A 20,756-nucleotide genomic window follows, 5' to 3' on the forward strand; every position below is an offset into this window, starting at 1 on the left:
GACACAACAGATTCATCCTAAAGTGATTTCTAGGTTATGAAGGTATACCTTGGTGGGAGCTGTCTTTTATCTTATAAAAGAGGACTTATCAATCGACTTCTCTGATATTATTAATATACACCAACATAGATCTATTTAACAAATATTCTGATTACTTTCTCATGGTTACTATATTTTTGGTAACAAGGGCCACGAGGCCTGTGGATATTTATCATCAATATAAAAATCCATTGCATGGTGAGATTAATTATAAACACCATGTGTAGTCCATTCACTACATGTGCTAGGGGCAGCACAATTTATTACTTTATGCTAGACTGTCGGTCATTTCGTGATGAATCACGTTATTTTGATACCAAAACATTTAATTCCTATATACAACACCATGGGATTAATTATAGCCATGCAATGACTATTTATTCTTCCTTGTACCCCAGACACGTTGATTATTACATTTGGCTGGACCACATAGGCTCTCCGCTATTCCCGCTGGGGCCCATTCTTGGATTTGAGGAGGGTAAGAACCTTAGACTTTTTTCAATTTAGAAGTGTTCATTCACAGATCACCAAAGCACCACTAAGGATTCTAACTAGTGTTTTGATTGACACTGGCATGTTCGTTTGGCACTATATATTATTAGATTACTGTGTTCTTAATGAACCCCTTTTTTAATTCTTTTAGGTTCCTGTACCACAAAGTTAACCTTGTTTACCATTACTGTGAGGATTAGGTATGTTTTTTTTTTAGGTCCTGACGAATGCCACCAAGATCTTTATAGACTTATTTTAGTGAGAAACGTGTTGACCTTCTGTAGTTAGGGCAGTGTAGGAATGTTCAACTCTGGCATACAGAAACTTGATCCCTATACTATAGGGTTCACTAACATTAAACACTACATTGTGAATGGCGTAAGACAGACATTATTCTTACTTTCCCTTACCTAATTTGTTTTTAATCTTGACATAGGCCGACATTTTCAATAAAATATTTAATTATAGGGACCTTCTCGTCAATTTTAACAGTCCATCTCACCAATTCCACATTATTGCATTCACCTACTGCAATTCTCTTCAAAAGATCTCCGTTAAAGAGCCCCCACAAGGGGCCCATCAGATATTGCAGTGCTGGTCTGACGAGGAGCAAAGCCAGATGATGAAGCATGTCACCAATTGGTGATTGAGGGCACTTGTTCCTGATTTAGGTTACCCACAGGGACCATTCTTGATCTCTGCTGTATTAAGGGAAGATCTATATTGAAACATTTCCTTTGGAACTGTGCATCCTTTTTTCTATGGATTACCATTCACCCCAACTAATAATCCACTTTCTCACATTGACGTTCAGCGGTGGGAGACAGAACTTTTAGCAGTATCATTTAGCTAATAAGCTGGAAATTAAAAATCCTTTAGTTGAACAGAAAACAAAAACTGATCTTTGATTGGCGCCAGGTCTTTGATTGGGTTATTATTGTTTTTTGTCCAAATTATAATTGATTCAATTTTTTACATCTTTTAAAAATCTTGGGGAAAATGTAATTGGATGTGGATACCTTGACAACTCTCAGAGTGGTGGAGATGAAGGCCCAATGCAAATAAAGAATGTTAAATCTGAACGACAATGCCAGGAAGGAAGATTTTGAGAAGGCCGCCAAGCACAGATCCCCTCTGAACAAGAGGCAATTCTAGAGGATGAAGGAGAAGGGGACGACCTGCCCTAACAGATTCGTTGATGCACCATCCAGGGCTGGTAGTGAAGTGGGCTCTGATATCAAAAGCCCCTCTGAGCTGGCCATCTACCAGTTGAGGCTCAGTGACAGGCAATTAGAAAGGGAGCTATAGGCCAAAATGGCAGCCATAACCCTGGGGGAAAATAAACTGGCACTAGAAGAAAATAAATTGGCCTTAGGGGAAAAGGAGGCCAGGCTGGGTTTGATGCCTAATGTAAGAAAGTATGTGGTTATCTGTGTCATTAATAAAATTGAAACTCTCCATCATGGTAGCTAGGACATTTTTCATTCTGTAGCAGGACTGGAGGCTTCAATTTGTCCTTGTTTAAAGCTTACTCACCACCACAGCTGCTATACCCATAATGGGTTTGAAGTTAAACTTTTAAAGGCAGAGACTAATGAACAATCCATTTCCCTGAGGATATCCCCCAACCAGCCTCTCACAGTGAAGGCTTTGAAGCCATCGGTCCTCTGGAATAATGAACCCCATATGGGGGATGTCAGAGGCAATATCAATGCACACCTCTGATATCACTCAATAATCTGGTCTGGCAATTGTGGGATAAGAAACTGGCTTATAGGATTTTTTAAATGAAATCAATAATTGCTGGCACATGCCGCTCTGACTTTCTCCATCATGGTCTTGTAAGCCTGAATGCATCACACTACACACAGGTTGAGTTGGTCAGGAAAGGACAGGTATTGAATCATCCTGATGGTGGCCTCGCTGCTTTGAGGCACAGTAAAGGTAGCACCTTCATGTGTAAAAATCATAGAGGACACGTCTAAAGCTCTAACATCCAAGACTCGCTTGCATGAGATCAAACATTAAAGAATCACAAACTTACTTGTAAGTTTCTTCTGAGACAGATACACATTATTGGGCCATGATTCAAAGAGTAGTAATGTCAAATTGACATCACATAACTGAGAGTATCAACACTGTGGGAGGTTACAGAGGCATAACTCTCTCAATAACTTACACACCAAGGGGAGTTCTCAAACTGGCATTCCATGCCATGGTTCATAGCTGGCCAATTTTGCAGAACTAAAGGTATTGATAATACAGCACAAGAAGGCTAGGCCCTTCTTGGAGAGTTCTGAAAAAAATTCAAAACATACACTAAATCCTCCCCCATAGGATCCAGATTCCGTCAGCAGCACCAACTGGTCCACCTTTGCCAACAGAGCCATAGAAGCTGAATCTGCCCAGGCTCTCCGAATGAGCTCTGAAGCCTGCTCTGAAAAGTCCAGGAGACACCAGCATCCCCAGTAACTTTCCAGGCCATGAGATAGAAAAAAACATTTGAAACAATTTGGTGTTAGTTGTCCTCATTGTTCATCAACATGAACTGACTGCGGGGAAGTCAGACCGAAAATCCATAGGAAGTTCCAAAAGAAATCATGCCTCTGATCTCCAAATCAGTCACCAGACGCAAGGGTGCCTACTAGGGCCTGACCTCTGCTGATACCATGGTTATCACTGAGAAGGGTGGGAACATGTACCCCTCGAAAATGACTCCAATCTTGCATTAAGACGTCTGTCGCAACTGCCAGTGCATCTAGCTTCCAACTGAAGAAGCGGAGAAGCTGATGATCCAAGTGGGACACAAAAATATCCACTTTGCAAGGACACCATTTGTGCATTATCCTTCTGAAGAGGGTGGGATTCAGTTTCCATGCATTAAAATCCCTTAAGTGTTTGGAATCCCAGTCCCATATGTGTTTTAATTACCCAGGGAAATATTCCGCCCTGACTTCTATCCTCCTGTCTGGGCAAAAGTGCCAGATATCTTTAGCCAGTTCTGCAAGAGTCTTGGATCTTGTTCTGCTGAGATGGTTGATGAAACAGTCTGATGACACCTTGTGCATCTAGAGGAGGATTGAGCTCAACACCTTGTCCCTTGAGAGGGACTTTTCTGCGAAGGACCCAGCAAGCAGTTCTAAGAATCTGATGTGCAACCCTCAATCCTGCTCTGACCATGGCTCTCTCTACATCGAGCTGCCCAGCCTAGAACGACGGCATCAAACTCGATAAGAACATCCGAAACGAAGCCAAAGATGGCCCTGCCATTCCAGGCCATCATGTGGTCCAATCACCAGTGTATCTCAAACTTGGCCTACTTAGATGGTCTGAACAGAGGCGAATAAGTCATTCCATTTCAAAGATAAGCTCACTTCATTCTCTGAAGTGCCCTGTAGTGAATGGGTCCTGAAAGATAGCCTGCATGGACAACTCCAGGAGACCAACAGGTAGCGGAGCGATATACACTCCTTTGCCATAGTCTCCCTCAGCTCTTTCCTTATCAGTGACAACTTTCCGTGAGGAAGCTTGAAGACCAAATGAATCGAATCTATGGCAAGGCCGAGGAAACACATAGACTCAGAAGGAGTGAACTTTGATTTCTGCTAGGTGATAACGAAGCCCAGCGACTGAAGGAGGGATTGAGTTAGATCAGATGCTGGAGGATGATTGCCAGATCCTGATGAAGAATCAGAATCTAATCCAGATAAATGATCAATTTGGCACCTCTGGAATGCAATAACTCCACCAAAGGTTGCATGATCTTGATGAAACACCAACAGGCCGATGAGAGTCCAAAAGAAAGAGCTACAAACTCATAAACCTGACTATCTCACGCAAACTGAAGGAGCTTGAAGTGAGGAGGAAAAAGTCAAAATGGTAAAATATGCGTTCTTGAGTTCCAGCCTCACCATTTGTTTGCAGTAGAATATCACGTAAGAGATGAAGGCCTTCCATCTTGAAAGGTCCAGGAGACCCCGAAATAGCGATATACCAACCACTGATTGAACTCCCAGAGACTGATCACCGGTTGCATGCTCTGGTCCTTCTTTTCGACCAGGAACAAATTACTGAAGAACCTGCGGGGTGCAGCACTGGAGGAGAGAAGGCCTCTTGGTCTAGGAAGGCACTTACTTCCTGGGAGATGTCCCACAGAATGTACTGGAAAGCGAGGCAGATGGGACTGAACTGGGGTCCCATAGAATTCCATGTTTGCAATGCCTACATGTCACCTCCCTCCAAATGTTTAAAAATAGACCCAGTCACCCTCCCACCTTTAGTGGGGAGGAAGACACACTCCTTACCTGATGCACCATGGAAGCTCCCTCTGCCTCCACAACTCCTGCCCTGGGTCGGCAAGAAACCACCAAACCACTTCTAGTCTTGATACTGGTACTGCCATTGGCAGCCACCTGGGAATCTCTGTGAGCCTGGGGGGAAGGAACAGGCGGAAGAATATTCCTTGCCTCTGCTGGCTCCTCCAAAAACTAATTTTCTGAACACTCATTTCATGGACTGTTGAGCCTTGTCTAAAGATAAAAAGGTAGCAACAAACCTGTTCAGCTCCTTCATAAACTGGTCCTCAAGAAGGCCCTGTTGGTCATTGATCCTGCTTTCAAGTTAGCAAGCTCCCCTAACTTGGGGTCGATTTTAATGAAGAGGGACGGAGTATCTTCTCTCTGACAAGAGAGCAAAATTTGCATTCCCCATGAATCATAAGGCTCTTCTTCTCCAGCCCAAAAAAATCTCAGAGGTCAAATTACAAGTATCTTTGGCCTCTTCAGCCATATCCAGTATCTTAGTTAAAAGACCCACAATATCCAATAATTCATCCATGCAGGCCTTCCAGAAGCAATCTAGCCTCCTCTTGAGGTCCTCCATGAATTTAGTTATGAACGTGGCTATTTTGCCATCAATTTTGAGAGTCAGGATGACCCTTTCGTTGAGGCACGGGTACATTCTGTCATAAGGCGGCCTCTAACTTCACTATCCAAGGGCTTCCTAATTCTATTATCCACATACTTGCCCACCCTAGGGCCCGACAATCAGTCTGTCGAACATGGATGATAAATATTGTGTGTATATTAATCAACATGCCTTCAACATCATAAACCCCAAAGCCCCGTCAGTATCAGGGTTGTCCAACCTGGGACGTTTGTGACTGCCTCTGGTGTGCTAGGCCATGACTTGGTATCCAAGTCATCATCGTTGATCGGGTCTCCTAAGTCTTCCCTATAATCTCCATCTGTACTAAGGGGTAGCCCCTGGTCATCGATGGGGTAAGCCCAGGTGGACTAGTGTCATTTGGGTCCAGCAAGGTAGAGGTTCAGCGTTTTAGGAACCTTTGCCTGAGCCCTTCAAAACCATCAGAGGGAGGCAATCTAGGGGCCTCGGCCCCACTTGGCTTTTAACCCTGCCTATCTTGTCTTGTATGGGAACCACCTGAGGCTCTAATGGTTTTTAAGGGGCCACTACTTCCCCTGGGGTTCATGTTGCATTTTGCGGCCACTGATAAAATCTACCTGCTCAAAAGCTCAAGGGCGAGAGACATGGCCCTCTGCATTGTGACATCAACAGAGTCTACAAAGCCATCATTCAAGGGGAAAGAACATTGATCATCCCAAAGATTAAATGGGTTTCCCTTACTGGCACCTGCCATGGTTAATCAGGTCCTGAATATCGTAGACTGGCTATAGGGAAGGCCTGAGGCAGAAGGCTCACCTGATGTGTATGCCAGGGGCCTAAATTGCAGTGTGATCATCAGGGTATCCCAGCGAAAAGGTTCCCAACAAGAGCACCACCTGCAGAGATCCAGCACACTAGCGAGTAGTTCTGCTATAGGACTTGCACAAAATTACTGGAAATGAACCAAACTGTGAAGAGGTGTGGGGGAAAACTGCTGCTTGTGTTTCTACTCCTCTGACCATATCATTGGCAGGGATAGATGCAAGCATTGCCAGCTCTAGTGGCAGATGCCGAGAAACTCACAAGAAGCTGCAGACACGCAACAGCCTGAAGGGGAGGGGACAGAGATGAGCTCAGCCCCACAGTGAGGAATGCTCCCTCGACCCAACTGGGTTAGAGGCTCTCTTTGCCCGCAAGATAGGAGCAGGATGAATAGATGGAGTGTGGGGCTATGGCCAATACCAAATCTGATTATTTTACAGTATCCCTTGGAGAGAACAACTACCCAGTGAAATTCCTATGCGGTGGCATAATTCTCAGGTACAAGGCAATATAATATATATTAAGTGCCAAGATCTTTAACGTAACACTCCAATAATACAAATCAAGGAAAAACACTTATCTGGCTGCTGGGCAGCGGACAAAAAGGAAGTGGTTTTAATTGAACATGGTTTTAACTGGTGCCTGAGCTGCCTGATTGGTGGATTTTTGGAACTTGCTTGGATTCATGGGCTCTGTAGTACCTCGCATTATTATGATTGTTTGAAGAGGATGGGCTGCTGGGCAATACATGGAAGTAGGTAAAGCATAATTTAAAGCCTCCAATCCTGTCATAGAATTATATATTTAACAACTTCCATTTTCTGTATTTATTAAGATTTGCTGATCTAATTTTGTGGTGCACTAATGCATATTAATAATTTAGAGTGCCCAAGTGGCAGTTCAAAGTGTTATTGGTTAACTGGTTACCCAAACCCTTTGTCGCTAATTTAAAAAGAGTACACACCATTTTTTGTTTAGACATTGAAGGCAGTGGCAGCAACAGTGAGTTGTCTGTAGCAGGGGCCAAACACCCAAGGCCAAAGGGTATCATGCCTAGTTTTTTGATAGACGGCAACATTGACAAATGGTTTGCTTCTAATTGAAGGGCACTGAGAAAGTGCAGGGTTTGGCAACAGAACTGGGGAGACTTTCTGTGGGAGTTAGTACCAACACAGGGAAGAGATACACTCCTGACTTTAAAAGAGGGTGGTAGCTGATTTCTACACTCACATGAAGGATGCCCTTGTGCAAAAGTTCGGCCTCACATCTGAAGAGTACCAGAAGACGTTCCAGACTTATGGTGGACTACTATCAACCCCAACTAATAATCCACCTTCTCACAGTGCATGGTTTATCAACCAGTGAAGTTTTGGGTACAAGCAATTCTTCATGTTAAACAAGGTAAAGAATGAGCACCCAGATGTTGCAGAGGCATTATTTCAAATAGGTTGTAGTATGTTGCAAAAGATTGAGAGAAAAGTTAAAGCTTGCGTTTACAATATATTAACCACCAGTTGATGAATCAGCACATGCACATGTTAAATTGTTGTTAGACAGTGCTACAGACAACTTCTATTTAAGAGAGGATGTTTACAAGGTATGGATGTTTATTTGCACTACTTACTTTACCTACAAATAGTTCTCCACCGGGCCCGGATGAAGATGTCTTATCAATTGCCAATGCATAGTTCTCAACCTTTGACTTAAAGTTGTGGGTTACATGAAGTCTTTATGAGCATGATCACATTAAGGTGAATAAAAAACAAACTCTTTTTGGGGTGTATGCAAGGTTTAAAAAGTGGGTTATCCCATTAAAGTCTATGGGAACATTTTGTGTGTTAGGTGGGTGAATACCAGTCATGTGCAGAGGGAGAGTGGTGTAAAATAAGAGTCACCAGCTTGAGATCATTAGGATGGTTGTATCCTCGAAAACGAGATAGAGTCGAAGTGACACCCTTCACAGAAATTTAAGAACTTTTAACCTTAGCTAGACACAGTTGGCTTTGCCTACCTGAGCATGTAGTGTGCATGTGCCACATAAAATACTGTGGAGCCTCGACAATGTATAATAAGGTAACAAACAAAAGCAGGTCTGCGGTTAGTACAGCTACTTTACCTTCAAAGTCATGCAGAGCACTATTATGTACCATCAGCAAGGGGCGAACCTGCTGCTGCTCCACAAGGTTTCGGGCTGCTGTTAAAGAAGTGAAGATCTCATCCTCAGAGATGTCAAAGTCAAGTTTCCTCAGTCTGTCCAGCAGGGTTCTCTTGCATTCTTTGGTTGTATTGGTCACAAATCGAATGGACACAGGTGCGTGACGCAATCTGGAAGAAGAAAGCAAAGTCTAGATTTGTAGTATTGATCTGGTTTGAAGATACAAAATGCTTTGATAGAAATTTCAACCACATTTTTAAGATTCACAAATATAACATCATTTTCTGAAACTCTCACATAAATGTCTGACATAGCTACAGGAATCAAAGCCATACTTCTACCTGTAAGATTTTAATAACTAGAAAAAAGTGAGTGCAATTTTTTTTTATATATGTAAGTCACCCCTGAAGTTGGCCTATCAATCCCTTAGGTAGGGTGCTGTATATTATTAAGTGAAGCACGTACTTTTACATGTTCCAAAAATGAAAACCTGCAATTGTCTTTACTGTGGAACAAGCTAGTAGCTCCATTGGTGAGTGCAGAGTTTCAAGCTGACACCTATGTCTTGCTAACTTCTGGCTGGATTACTAAAACTGGTACTGTAATGTATCAAACAACTTGCTACATTAAGCCCACCTTGAGGTCCAAGTGGAATTAATGTAACTTGTTGCTGTGTGTGACTTTTACAAAGTTACCACTTTGCTGCCCAAAGTTGCACGGTTGCACATGGGATTTGTCACAGAGACAGCTCTCTGTCCTCCTGGGGACAGATGTAAATGACTCCCAGGAAAGGACACAATGGAAGCCTATGTGGGGGAGAGGTGTTACCTTTCCCTGGCAGGAAGCCACACAGGTGTTGGCCCAAAAGGCGAACGTCAAAGGCTAAGCCACCTTTGAAGGCCAATTGGCAAACACTTGGTAGAGGGGCTGCTCTATTGGTGAGGTAGAGTGGCTGGCAATAGGGGCAGAGAGGGGAAGCCAGCTGTCAAACATTTTTTTTTCAGTGGTTAGTATCCACCTTGATAGCTACACCTGTGGGTTGGACTAGAGAACTCCACATGCTGAGAGGGGGGTTTGACATCTTGAGAGGGGGCAAAATGGATCCTTCTGGGATAGCTAGATATCACACTTTACAAGAAGTAGTCAACAGGAGAGAGGGAACCTGGTAGCTGTTAGACCTGACAGCCTAGGGGGGTCATCCCCCAACTTTTTGCCTGCCTCCCTGCACTTTTCTGACACTGATTTTGCTAGTTTTAGGACTCTGCGCAATTTACCACTGCTAACCAGTGCTAAAGTGCAAATGCTATCTCCCTTAGACATGGTAACATTGGTTCATCCCCAATTGGCATATTTAATTTACTTGTAAGTCCCTAGTAAAGTGCACTACATGTGCCCAGGGCATGTAAATTAAATGCTCCTAGTGGGACTGCAGCACTGATTGTGCCACCTACATAAGTAGCCCCTTAACCATGTCTCAGGCCTGCCATTGCAAGGCCTGTGTGTGCAGTTTCACTGACACTTCGAATTGGCATTTAAAAGTACTTGCCAAGCCTTTTTAAAACTCCCCTTTTTCTACATATAAGTCACCCCTAAGGAAGGCCCTAGGTGGCCCATAGGGCAGGGTGCTATGTAGGTAAAAGGCAGGACATGTACATATGTGTTTTATATGTCCTGGTAGTGAAAAACTCCTAAAGTCGTTTTCCACTACTGTGAGGCCCTCATTAGGACTGCCCTCATATACTTTTTGAGTGGTAGATTCTGATCTGAAAGGGGTAACCAGGACATATTTAGTATGGCCAGAATGGTAATAGAAAACCCTGCTTATTGTTGAGGTTGGATTTTAAATTACTATTTGAGAAATGCCACTTTTAGAAAGTGAGAATTTCTCTGCACTTAAAAACCATCTGTGTCTTACAGCCTGTCTCCAATCAACGTCTGGGCTTAGCTCCCTTGTGCATTTCACCCAGACAACCACAAACACAGGACACTCAGCCACACCTGCATTCATTTGCATATTGAATGGGTCTTCTTGAGCTGGAAGAGTGGAGGGCCTGACACTTACATTTCAAAGGCCAGCGGCCTGCCCTCACACAATGGACTGCAACGTCCCCTACTGGGACCCTGACAGACAGAACTGCACTGAAAGGGGAACTTGTGCACTTCAAAACCACTCTTTGAAGTCTCGCCCACTTCAAAGGCATTTTTGGGTATATAAACTGGGCCTCTGACCCCACCAACTCAGACGCTTCTGGACCTACACCTGCACCTGCACCCTGTCATGAGGAACTGCCTGGCTGCCCAAAAGACTCATCTTGACTGCTGTGCTGAGACCTCTGCGGTCTCCGTGCATCGTTATTTTTGACGCATACCCGGTACTGTGTGTAACAAAGAGACAACTGTTTATTTCCAACAATTAAGACTCTTTTAAACATTCAAAAAGTGATATTTCAACTTGTGCTTACTGGATCTTTGTCGTTTTGACTGTATTTTATTCAGATAAATATTATCCATTTTTCTAAACTTGAGTGGTGTATTTTTGTGGTGCTTTCACTGTGTTACTCTATGATTTATTCCTTTACACATTGCTTTTTAGGTTAAGCCTGACTGCTCAATGCCAACCTACCTCAGGGTGGGCACAGAATAATTTGGATTGTGTGTGACTTATCCTGGCTAGGATTGTGGTCCCTACTTGGACAAGAGTGTTTACTTCTGCCAACTAGAGACCCCATTTCTAACAGTAGCCCATTGGGTACTGAACGTGACCTCCCCTAAGGGCATAACAAGGGCATCCCTGGCAGCCAGAACTCATATCTAACTGGACTGCAGAAGATGAATAAAGAAGGGCAGCCTTTCTGCACCAAGGACCAGGCGAAGAGAGGCTGAATAGACATGGGCAGCACCTGCTGTTCATGATGGCTAGCAATGGAACAGGGACTGTAACTTCTCTGTCCTGCTTATGGAGAAGTCGACCCCTGAGCCCAGCTGAGGCAATAGACTCCAAGGGTCAGCTGATCCGCATTCTGTTCAACAGCTGAAGAAGCCTGCTGGAGCAAGCCAGTAGACCAGATTCTTGAAAAGTTTCTAAGTGTTGAATTTGTAGAATTTGCCAATGCTTGTTCCTGGTTACGTAAAAAGTGCTGTGTAGTGGGCTCGTCGCTAAGATCCTTCCCTTCCTAATGTAATGCCCTTAAATGAAGTTGGATACAGTGTTTTATATGTTTTCGGGCTCCTTCCTTTTATTATTCTTGTAGTTACTTTATTCTTTTTCCATTCTTGTGGACAAACAAAACAAAAAAAAAAACTTGAAATTCTTCTTTGTATCTCTGTTTTTCCACTTCTCTTCTTTTTCTTTTTTTTCTTCTTTTTCATAGTTCCCTTATTCCTTCTTCTGTAATGTACTGTCTCTCTTTTGCCTATCTTTAATATTATTTTTTGATGATCTCTAATAAATTTTCCTCCAGGTACTCTTCGGGATCCTTGGGAGGTCACTCCGGAGCGTGAGGGAGAAACACGGGACATAGAAAGAGAAGGTAAGTTTGGGCTTTTCTCCCTTTCTATATAATAGGGTTTAAGTGTAGTGAGGGAATCAGCACTCCCCGTAATTATCTCTTTCTTTTATAAGGGTTCAGTGCAGTGACCTCGTGTTGGTGGAGTGGAAAAAGAAGAGAAAAGAAATTACAAAAAATGTAATACCAGAGTATCTTTTTGGGTGCCCAGTTAGAGTATAGATGTGTTTTTATATGACTGGTCTTCACCATTCAAAATGGTTATTTTGGTCTTTTTCTTCTCTTACCCTCACCCCCTCTCTGACCCCCCCCCCCTTTGTTTTCCTCTGCTGCTCCCCTTGTCTCTTTTCTGGTGCCCAAACACTATTCCAAGCCCGTATACGGCACGTACCTGTTCCAGCCACGTCCCTCCAGCGACATGGCAGGTTGTCGAGCCTTCTCTCTCTTGCCGTTCGTTGCTCTCCTCCAGCTGCTCTTCCTCCTTTTCGTCCGTCTCGGTACTCCCCTTACAGGGTCCTTTTTCCTCCTCGGCTGCAATTTCTTCTGTGTCGTCACCCCTTCCTAGGGTGTTCTCCTCCATCACGTCTTCCTCCGTGCCGGGTTTTGTCAGGACCGTTCCCCTCACATCGGCTTCCGCTTCCTGTTCATCGCGTTTTAGGAACGCAATGCTTTTAGAAGTGCCCCCGGGGTACTTCTCTGACAGCCCCATTCGTGAGGAGATCGGACGAGAGTCCAGAACCCTGTTACATGCTGATTTAATGATTTACTATATCATGTAAATTGTGTATCTTTGGATACTATTTTTGTAAATTGGGGTTGGATTTCTTGAGTGTCACGTGTATTTCGTTTTCAATGTTTTAGTGCTGTTTAAATGCTTTACACATGTTCCTTTCTGCTCTAAGACACACTTACCCAGGGGTAAGAAAGGGTTTAACAAACTAAACCTCACTGGTTCTAAAGGAGTTTGTAGTATTACAGGGTGAGGTCACGCAACCACAACTTATAATACACCCCATTTTCTCACAATGTTGCTCCCATTGTGTGTCATAATGTACACATAGATTAAGACTTTACAGAAGCAGTGGCAGGTATATGTTAAAATACATTTTAAAGTACTTTCTTTCAAAAGAAATGATGTAGAGATTCAAAAGAGGTGTGGCTCTTAAGTTATGTTTAACATCAACATTATGAAATTTAAAACAAAGCATTAACAGTTTCTAAGTAATGTACTTAATGACATGCAGAGGTCATGTCATTATCACAAGTTTAAACATGGGGCCATTTTGAAGGTATCCTGCCAAGTGAGCGCCCATTTTGTGGGGCAATGTCTCGCTAAGGACGGACCATGTACAATACTGGTTAAATAACGTTCATTTCTGATGTGGTTCAAACAACCAAGCTGGAACGGACATATAACTAGCTGTTGGACAGAATTAGTCCCCTCCCACCCCGAGTATCCAACCAGTTAGCAACCTGGTTGCTGATCTGTGTGGACAGGTTCAGAAGACGTGGACCAAATTACCTTCTTAGATTATTTTCTTACTTTTGATCACTTGAGCCAAATGGAATTACCTGCCTAATAAATTATATTCACATTGAAGAGTCTCCCCATGATGGGGAGAAAAGCAAATGGGGTGTTAAGCAAATGAATTTAGTAATTTAACTAACAAACATCTCTTTTAATCTAGCCCCACACATATTTCGATTAACTTGAGGCAACAGATATATGATAAGTACCGAATTTAACACAGTGTCGGTACACAACACAAACTATAAAACCTATCTGGGGACATTAGATTAATGCAATGTGTCTAAATGTCAACGTATGAAGCAGTTTCACCAAAGTGTAGAACTGAAAAACGACATTAATTTTCAGTCTTCTTAAAGCCATGAATTAATTACTGGGAAGATGTCAATGGCGGTCACACTTTCATATACATGGGCCCCCTTTCAATTTTGCCTCTTTTTATTTTTATAATGCACAGAAAATTTCTATCTCTTTCTGTGTAACATTCCTACACATTACTGCTCCATTTTTCCTTAAACTCTACGAAAAATTGAAAGTACATTTGATTTAGTCCTGCAATTGCCTGAAAAATAATTTAAAAAAACAACCTAAAATTAATGAGCACTACTGTGAAAATATTATATTCATGTGGAAACTACAGGATCACGCCTCTATGTTTTCAGTGTATTCTACTCTTCATCATTTGTGTATGTTATGTATTCCATGTGTGACAATATTCCATAACCTTTATGATATTTTAACAACTGTTGATAAAGGATCACTTCAAAGTCAGTTTGAGTTTATTTCTCTATTGCTATGAAAAAAGACAAACTGAGAAACTGTAAGTGATCCTTTTGTGCAATATATTAACAAGTTGTAGTAAAACAGTGACAGATTAAACCATCCCACTTACTTTAATTTGTCAATATAGTTTAGCTGTTTCACAACTCGTTTTCCTTGTAGTGTATTAGGATTTAGCTCTAGAATAGACGGCCGGATTTTAAAACATTCAAAGCGAATAATACAAACTTAGCTAATTAATTTGACTTTGATCACATGGGACTCCCCTAAACCACAATGAGTTACTCTTTTAAACAAATTGAGAAACGAACTGTCGGGTGATTTTATACACTAAGGTTTCTGCCTGTTTAGTATACCTGCGAGTGCCTGAGTCGCACAAATAGGGGTCTGCATTAGGCACCAGCAGTAATTAAGCATCCCTTCACACAAGGTTGTGTTTGCACCTTGACAGTCCAAGAGGGACTCTTCACCATCAGCATGCTCGTAAAGAACTTTGCTACTTGAACATAGGAACTTCATCAATATGATATTCTGGTATCGTAGTTTTCTATTCCCCCCTTCCAGGGTGTACAAACACTTTGTAGTGGCAACCGAGTCTTGTCCAATATAAGAGTGCAAGGAGGTTTAAGTAGAGAGCTGACCTGTGCTGGGAGGGGGGGCTGTTCTGGAAGGGAAAGTCTAAACGTGTGTAGGAAACAGGGTTACACTATCAGAGAGGGGCCATGGGTGTGGCCCGAAAAAGGAGGAGGGGCCACATCGGCTACAAAATCATTGGCCTGGCCAAGAATTTCACTGCTTCTGGAGAACTTTGCTATTAATACACAAGAACTGCACCCGTGTGCTTTCTTGCTATTTCAGTTTTTTTATCCCCTCCCACACCCCTGCCCTCATCAGTTGTCAGTGAATGAGGAGTCCATGTCCATGTCCATGTCATTGAATTATAGCATTTGGCCTCACAAAAAGCTGACACCATTTAGAGAGAAGTGAGTGAACCCGAAGATAGCCCATTGAGGGCTGACAAGAGATGCCAAGCGGGAGAAGGGCACTGAGACTGGGAGAAAAGCTTGGGCTAAGCAGGATTGGCATTCACTAAAGCACATCTATATATGTATATCATACAGTACCACAGCGTAGGATGCATTAATATACAATACAGTCATGGGTACCATAGGTAACACAGGTATTTTTTGTGGCATTCAAAACATTATACTGCCCAATGTTAGCGATGTAGGTAATGGTAACCAACACAACAACTGCAAACAATCCCATCCCTCTGTGCTTTGTTCACTGTATGTGGCAGTATCAGAAGGATACTCAAATCACCTGGCGTCCATTCTAGAGTTTCAGAGCATGCAAATCAATGGATTAGCGCCCCTACATCATCAGTCAGCGGGGTCACCCCATTCTCCCTCCAGGTACCCTCCATTCTCTGTCTCTATATAGTCCCCATTCTGGTCACCCCATACACCAATGGAGGTAGTGTGCGCGTCGTCAATAAAGTCATGTATCATGGCTCCCCATGCAAGCAGATTACCTGTAAGTATATCGTCTCATCTGACTCTTTTCATATAAACCTCTTCAGCACAAGCCCATTCTGTCATATCCCATAACCAATCATTGGTCAGCGGAGGTGTCAGGTTGAGCCATCTAATGGCTAGCCGTTTTTTGGCCAAGGTCAATCCCAGCCATCTGAATTTTCTGCTCAGATTCCCTTTTTGTGTGTCCAGGACCAGTCCCACTGTTAGGGGCTGTGTAACTGGTCTAAGATCGTGTCCCAGTAGTCTATAATTGGAGGACAAGTCCATAGCATATGGAGGAAGTCTGCCGGTGTATACCAGCCTTGCGAACCTTCCGCACTTTTGGTAGGATATATTAAATGTAAGTGCTTGGGTGAGAGGTATGATGCAGTAAATGTTAGTGATAAGTCTCCTACCACCAGCCAGTGACAACTTTGTCATCATAGTCTTGGTGGGGGATGGGGCGCCCGGGAATCAAGGCTTCACTTGAGTATCTTAAACAATGATACACACATATGTATATAGATATATATATATATATATATATATATATATATAAATAAATAAATAAATTACCTACTGGCGGTCGTCAGTAGGTAGTTATAGTTAGGACCTAGTTTCCTTAGGAAAAGCGTTTTTTTGTTTTGCCAATGACATTGCTGCCGTTTGACGAATCCTCACAAAACTAGTCTGTCAGTAACTTCAGCTGCTGTTTTGGAAGTTTTAGGATGAGAGCTGAGAAAAAGGAGGAGGGTCCCAAAAAGTGCTTTTTCCCATGCAATTTCTCATAGGAATTATGAACACGACTACAGCCCAAATTGCTAGTCGGAATTACACCAAATTTGGCAGAAAGCTAGCTCTTGGTCCAGAAAGAGCCCTTTTGTGGTTTGGCATAAATCCAATCAGTAGTTATTTGAGTAATGAAAGAAAAAAGAAATATAGATATCTGAGCGGATCATGAGCACAGATTTCATGGTGAGATCTGATTGGCTGCCAGCACTTGAACCAGGACATGATAGCACCTTCACAGATGTGACCAAGGCACAAGCCAAGATGTGTTGTTAGTTTTACAGCTAATAAAGCAGTTTTGAATCTGCAACTGCTTTTGGAGTGCCGATCTTTCTTTATATTTAAAGAACGTTTGGATATTTAATACACGTGGTGGGCGCATTGGCATTTGGGAGCATGCGGCACAGCAAGTCAGCTAAGGAATAGGTAGATAAATATCCATCCCCCAGTGCTGGCCATGTGACTTGTGTGTCCCCCTGGGCACCCAGTCACAATGTTGGAGACCGTGGGGTGAGCCTGAAGGCCCCCAAAGACCCAGCTTGCACCCCACCTCCTTTCAGAGCCAGCATTGTTGTTACAGAGAGGGGGCTGCTAAAGCAGTTCCCTCTCTGTGACAGCAATGTTTCCTCTGTCTCTCTGCCTGCATTTCCTGGGGCAGGGAGACAGAGAAAACCTCTGCTCGCAGCGACGGAGAGCTGTTTGACAGCTCCCCCTCGCTGCGAACAGAGTGTTTGCTGTGGCTTGGCTGCAGCTGTTAAAGCTGCAGCCAATCCACAGCAAACTGCTATATCCTGGGGGTGCGCACCACAGGACATAGCAGGAGCTGGCCCTGGGGGTTGCAATCCTAGGGCCATCAGTGGCTCCTTGAGGGGGGCATCCCATTCCAACTAAAATAGCCGCAGGGAAGTGGTGGTCCCCTGAGCTCCAAAACAGACCACCTTATCTTTTTTTAACATTTATCCTGGGGAGGTGGTGGTCCCGGGGCTGTGGGGGGACTGGAGGGCCCTCCGCATTAAAATATAAAAAATAAATACCCCCGGGACCTGGCCTATCCAGAGGCCTAACAGAAACGAAGCACTTTTTTTTAAAACATTTTTTTGCCGCAAATTCAGGGCAAATTAAAAAAAATATGCTTATTAGCCCAGGGGGAGGGTCCTTCTGGGACCCCACCACCAGAGCTAAGGGGTCAGGGTGTCCCTACCCAGGCCCCTTTTTGTTTTTTCCCCATTTTTCAGTGGGACTCGGCTGAAGCCCAAAAATGGCTACCAACACTTCCTGGTTTGAAGTGTTGGCAGTCAATCAGAACCCTGCATGTGTCATGCATGACCCCTTAATCTTTGCAAAGTTGTTGCAGCCAGAGATATACAAATTTGTTTTCCCTTTCATATCTCAAAAACGACTGAACGGATTGACACCAAATAAGCAAAAGCGTAATCTGCATACCAAAAGCTAGCTTTCTGCCAAATTTGGTATAATTCCGTCTAGTGGCATGGACTGCAGTCATGTCTAAAGGTCCTATAGGAATTAACATGGGAAATGCATCTTTTTTTACCCCGTTTTTTCTCGGGCCCCCACTTGATAAATCACCCCACAATTTTCTGTGCGCAACAAGAATCACCAGCACACTTTTTGGGAAAATTTTGTGAAGATTTGTCAAACAGTGCCAAACTGTCAGGTATAAAATACTGCGCGGTATCGGTCCCGCTCCATCCAGAGGTTTGCCAGTTGTTGTGCGTGTTTGCAGCTCCTTGTTTGTTCCAGCCTGTGTCAGATCACGTTGTTCATCTTTCTCATGTGGCAGAGCTCACCGGTCTGCTGGGTTTGGGCGTTGGTGGTTGCGCTGCAATCATCGTGCTTTTACCCGTCCCAGAAATGGTGCTTGGTAAACAATAAGAGAACCACAACTCCCAGTATGCATTGTTGGCGGCCATTTTGGGGTGAGGTCAGGCTATAAATACCAGCCACACCCTGCCAAAGACGCTCACTATTCTGGAACCGGAATCGAGCGAGAGCTTGGAATTCCTGCATCGGGTTCATTTCAAGGTAAAGAGTTGCAAAAAAGAATGACGAGTAGGTCGTACTCGCAACGGTAAGTTTGTTGCCAACAGGGGTTTCTACCCTTCATGAGCGTTTCCTAAATACGCTCGCATAGTTGATTCTTTGTTGCTCTTTCCTAGAATTCAAATAGAGTTCAGGAATATCCTCGTGTTACAGAGAAGCGTACTCGACAATAGTTTGAAGGTTTATGTGATGTTTAATCTTGGCACATATCAGTATACAAACGGATTATCTAAATATCGTTGGCATTGTTCCTTGTAATAGATTTACGGTGGAAATTTTGAGTTTTAAAGGACTTTGGATTTATCGTGTTTCATGTTTTTAAAAGGAAGCGATATTCTTTGCTTATAATTGAAACTCAGACCGTGTTTGCAGTGAGACATTTTTCGATGAGAATTCTTCTGAAAACAATCTTTGCTCTAAAAGATATAGCTACAATTTTGTTTAATGATAACCTCTAGAAAAAACTTAGTGGTTTCCTTTTAATGTTATTAGCATTTGATGGTCGGCCCAAGTCTTATGTAGACTGTCTTTTGATATTTAGAGATTACTATTTTATATCAATACGAAATGTTATATGATTAATGGAGACAATTGTCATTACAGTTTTTTGTGTGCTGCATTTGTGTTGAAAAACGTTTGTCTTTCAGATCTCCTTCCCAGCTGTTCCCTTCCTACTTCCCTTCCCCTCTTCGGGCACCTCCAATACTCAACGCTATATAGGCATTCTGAGTTGGTATTGCCGGGAGGTGGGCCTCTTGTTCAGCAGCACGTAGACTCCGAGGAATTGGACACTCTGACAGAATAGTGAGCCTACGATTTATTATTCCTCTTGGTCTACACAAGAGTTGTTCAAGATGGCCACCTTAGAGGCTTTGATGAAAGCTATTACTCAGATTCAGAGAGAGTTATCAGAATCAAAGAATGTTACAGCTGAACTGGTTACAAAGGTAACTCAATTACAGACTAAGGTAGATGGAACAGGGGACGCACCACCTCCACATTTAATGCCTTCAACGCCTACTAACATATCGATTAATGTGCCCACTCAGATTCCGTTAGCAGCACCAGAAAGGTTTTCATGGGATGCCTCCAAAGTTCAGGTCTTCCTCACACAGGTGGAGTTACATTTTATTTGTTGCCCTGGTGCCTTCCCAGATGCGCAATCTCAAATTGCTTTTCTTATCTCTTATCTGACTGGGGATGCAGCCACTTGGGCGGTTCCATTGGTGAGACTAGACAGTCCTCTATTGTACAACTGGCATCAGTTTGTGAACGAATTCGAGAAGGTCTTTGATAGGTGCGCCATTACAATGTCTGCTGATAAAGAATGATTAGAACTGCGTCAGGGAAATAAAGATCTTATTTCTTACTTATCACAATTCAACCGTTTGGTAGTTGAAACTGCATGGCCGGAAGAAAAAAGATCCTCAATTTTTTACCAAGGGCTGAAAGAGGAGTTAAAGGATGTTTTGGCTCAAATTGATCCCTAACCCCAAACTTGCACAGACTTGATAAATCTCACCCTTAGATTAGATCACAGACTTACAGAAAGAAAAGGGGAAAAGAAAAGACCAGAAGGAACCAATTGGTGTCTTGACAAGTATCGAACTCCTCCCACATCCTCAGAAAACACTATTGAACCAATAGAAATAGGAACTATCCGACAGCCTTTAACTAAGGAAGAAAAGGACTTACGACGTCGTAAAGGTCAGTGTTTGTATTGTGGCAAAAGAGGGCACTTTGTAAGAGAATGCCAGTTAAAACCAAAAACAAAAATGGACTCTGCTACCAATCCTAAGAAAACAATAGCAATCATAGAAAATCCAGAGGAAAACTAAGGAGCCCAAGAAACAAGGAAGGGGACCTCTTGGGTAAGTTAACAATCCCTTCAGTATGTTCTTGTATCAATCAGGTGAAACACTTTCGACTCAACATACAACTTCAGATTCAGGGAAAACAACATACAGTGTACGCCTTGATAGATTCAGGGGCTACAGGCAACTTTGTGGACTTACAAACTGCCCAAAAACTACAAATTCCCAGTATGAAAAAGAAAGTACCTGAAATCGTACAAGCTGTAGATGGCAGTGAATTAGCAGGAGGACCAGTCACTATGCACACCTCATTAATGCAGATGACATGCAAGGATGTTGAGAATCAGG

At 43.0% G+C, this 20,756-nt stretch overlaps 1 protein-coding gene and 1 long non-coding RNA gene across 8 annotated transcripts in view; one reads left to right on the forward strand and one right to left on the reverse strand.

The window, feature by feature from the left end:
* The window catches only part of HDHD2 (haloacid dehalogenase like hydrolase domain containing 2), a 287,707-nt gene that overhangs the window by 129,978 nt on the left and 136,973 nt on the right, over positions 1-20,756 (reverse strand). For 4 of the 7 annotated variants that reach the window (XM_069218904.1, XM_069218900.1, XM_069218953.1 and 1 more), the window contains exon 3: positions 8,375-8,583. The exons of 2 other annotated variants lie outside the window; for them this stretch is intronic. In XM_069218904.1, coding sequence (XP_069075005.1) covers positions 8,375-8,583 — 209 coding nt within the window. Of the gene's footprint in view, positions 1-8,374; positions 8,584-12,310; positions 12,557-20,756 lie in introns of those variants that run through there. One more of the 7 variants, XM_069218972.1, reaches the window with a different exon arrangement.
* Positions 1-20,756, forward strand: part of LOC138274613 (uncharacterized) — a 96,432-nt gene that overhangs the window by 475 nt on the left and 75,201 nt on the right. The window contains exon 2 of the long non-coding RNA XR_011200390.1: positions 11,875-11,943. This is a non-coding gene — a long non-coding RNA (uncharacterized lncRNA). The remainder of the gene's footprint in view (positions 1-11,874; positions 11,944-20,756) is intronic.

The sequence above is a fragment of the Pleurodeles waltl genome, chromosome 1_1 (assembly GCF_031143425.1).
Source record: "Pleurodeles waltl isolate 20211129_DDA chromosome 1_1, aPleWal1.hap1.20221129, whole genome shotgun sequence".
In the NCBI taxonomy this organism is placed as follows: Eukaryota; Metazoa; Chordata; class Amphibia; order Caudata; family Salamandridae; genus Pleurodeles; species Pleurodeles waltl.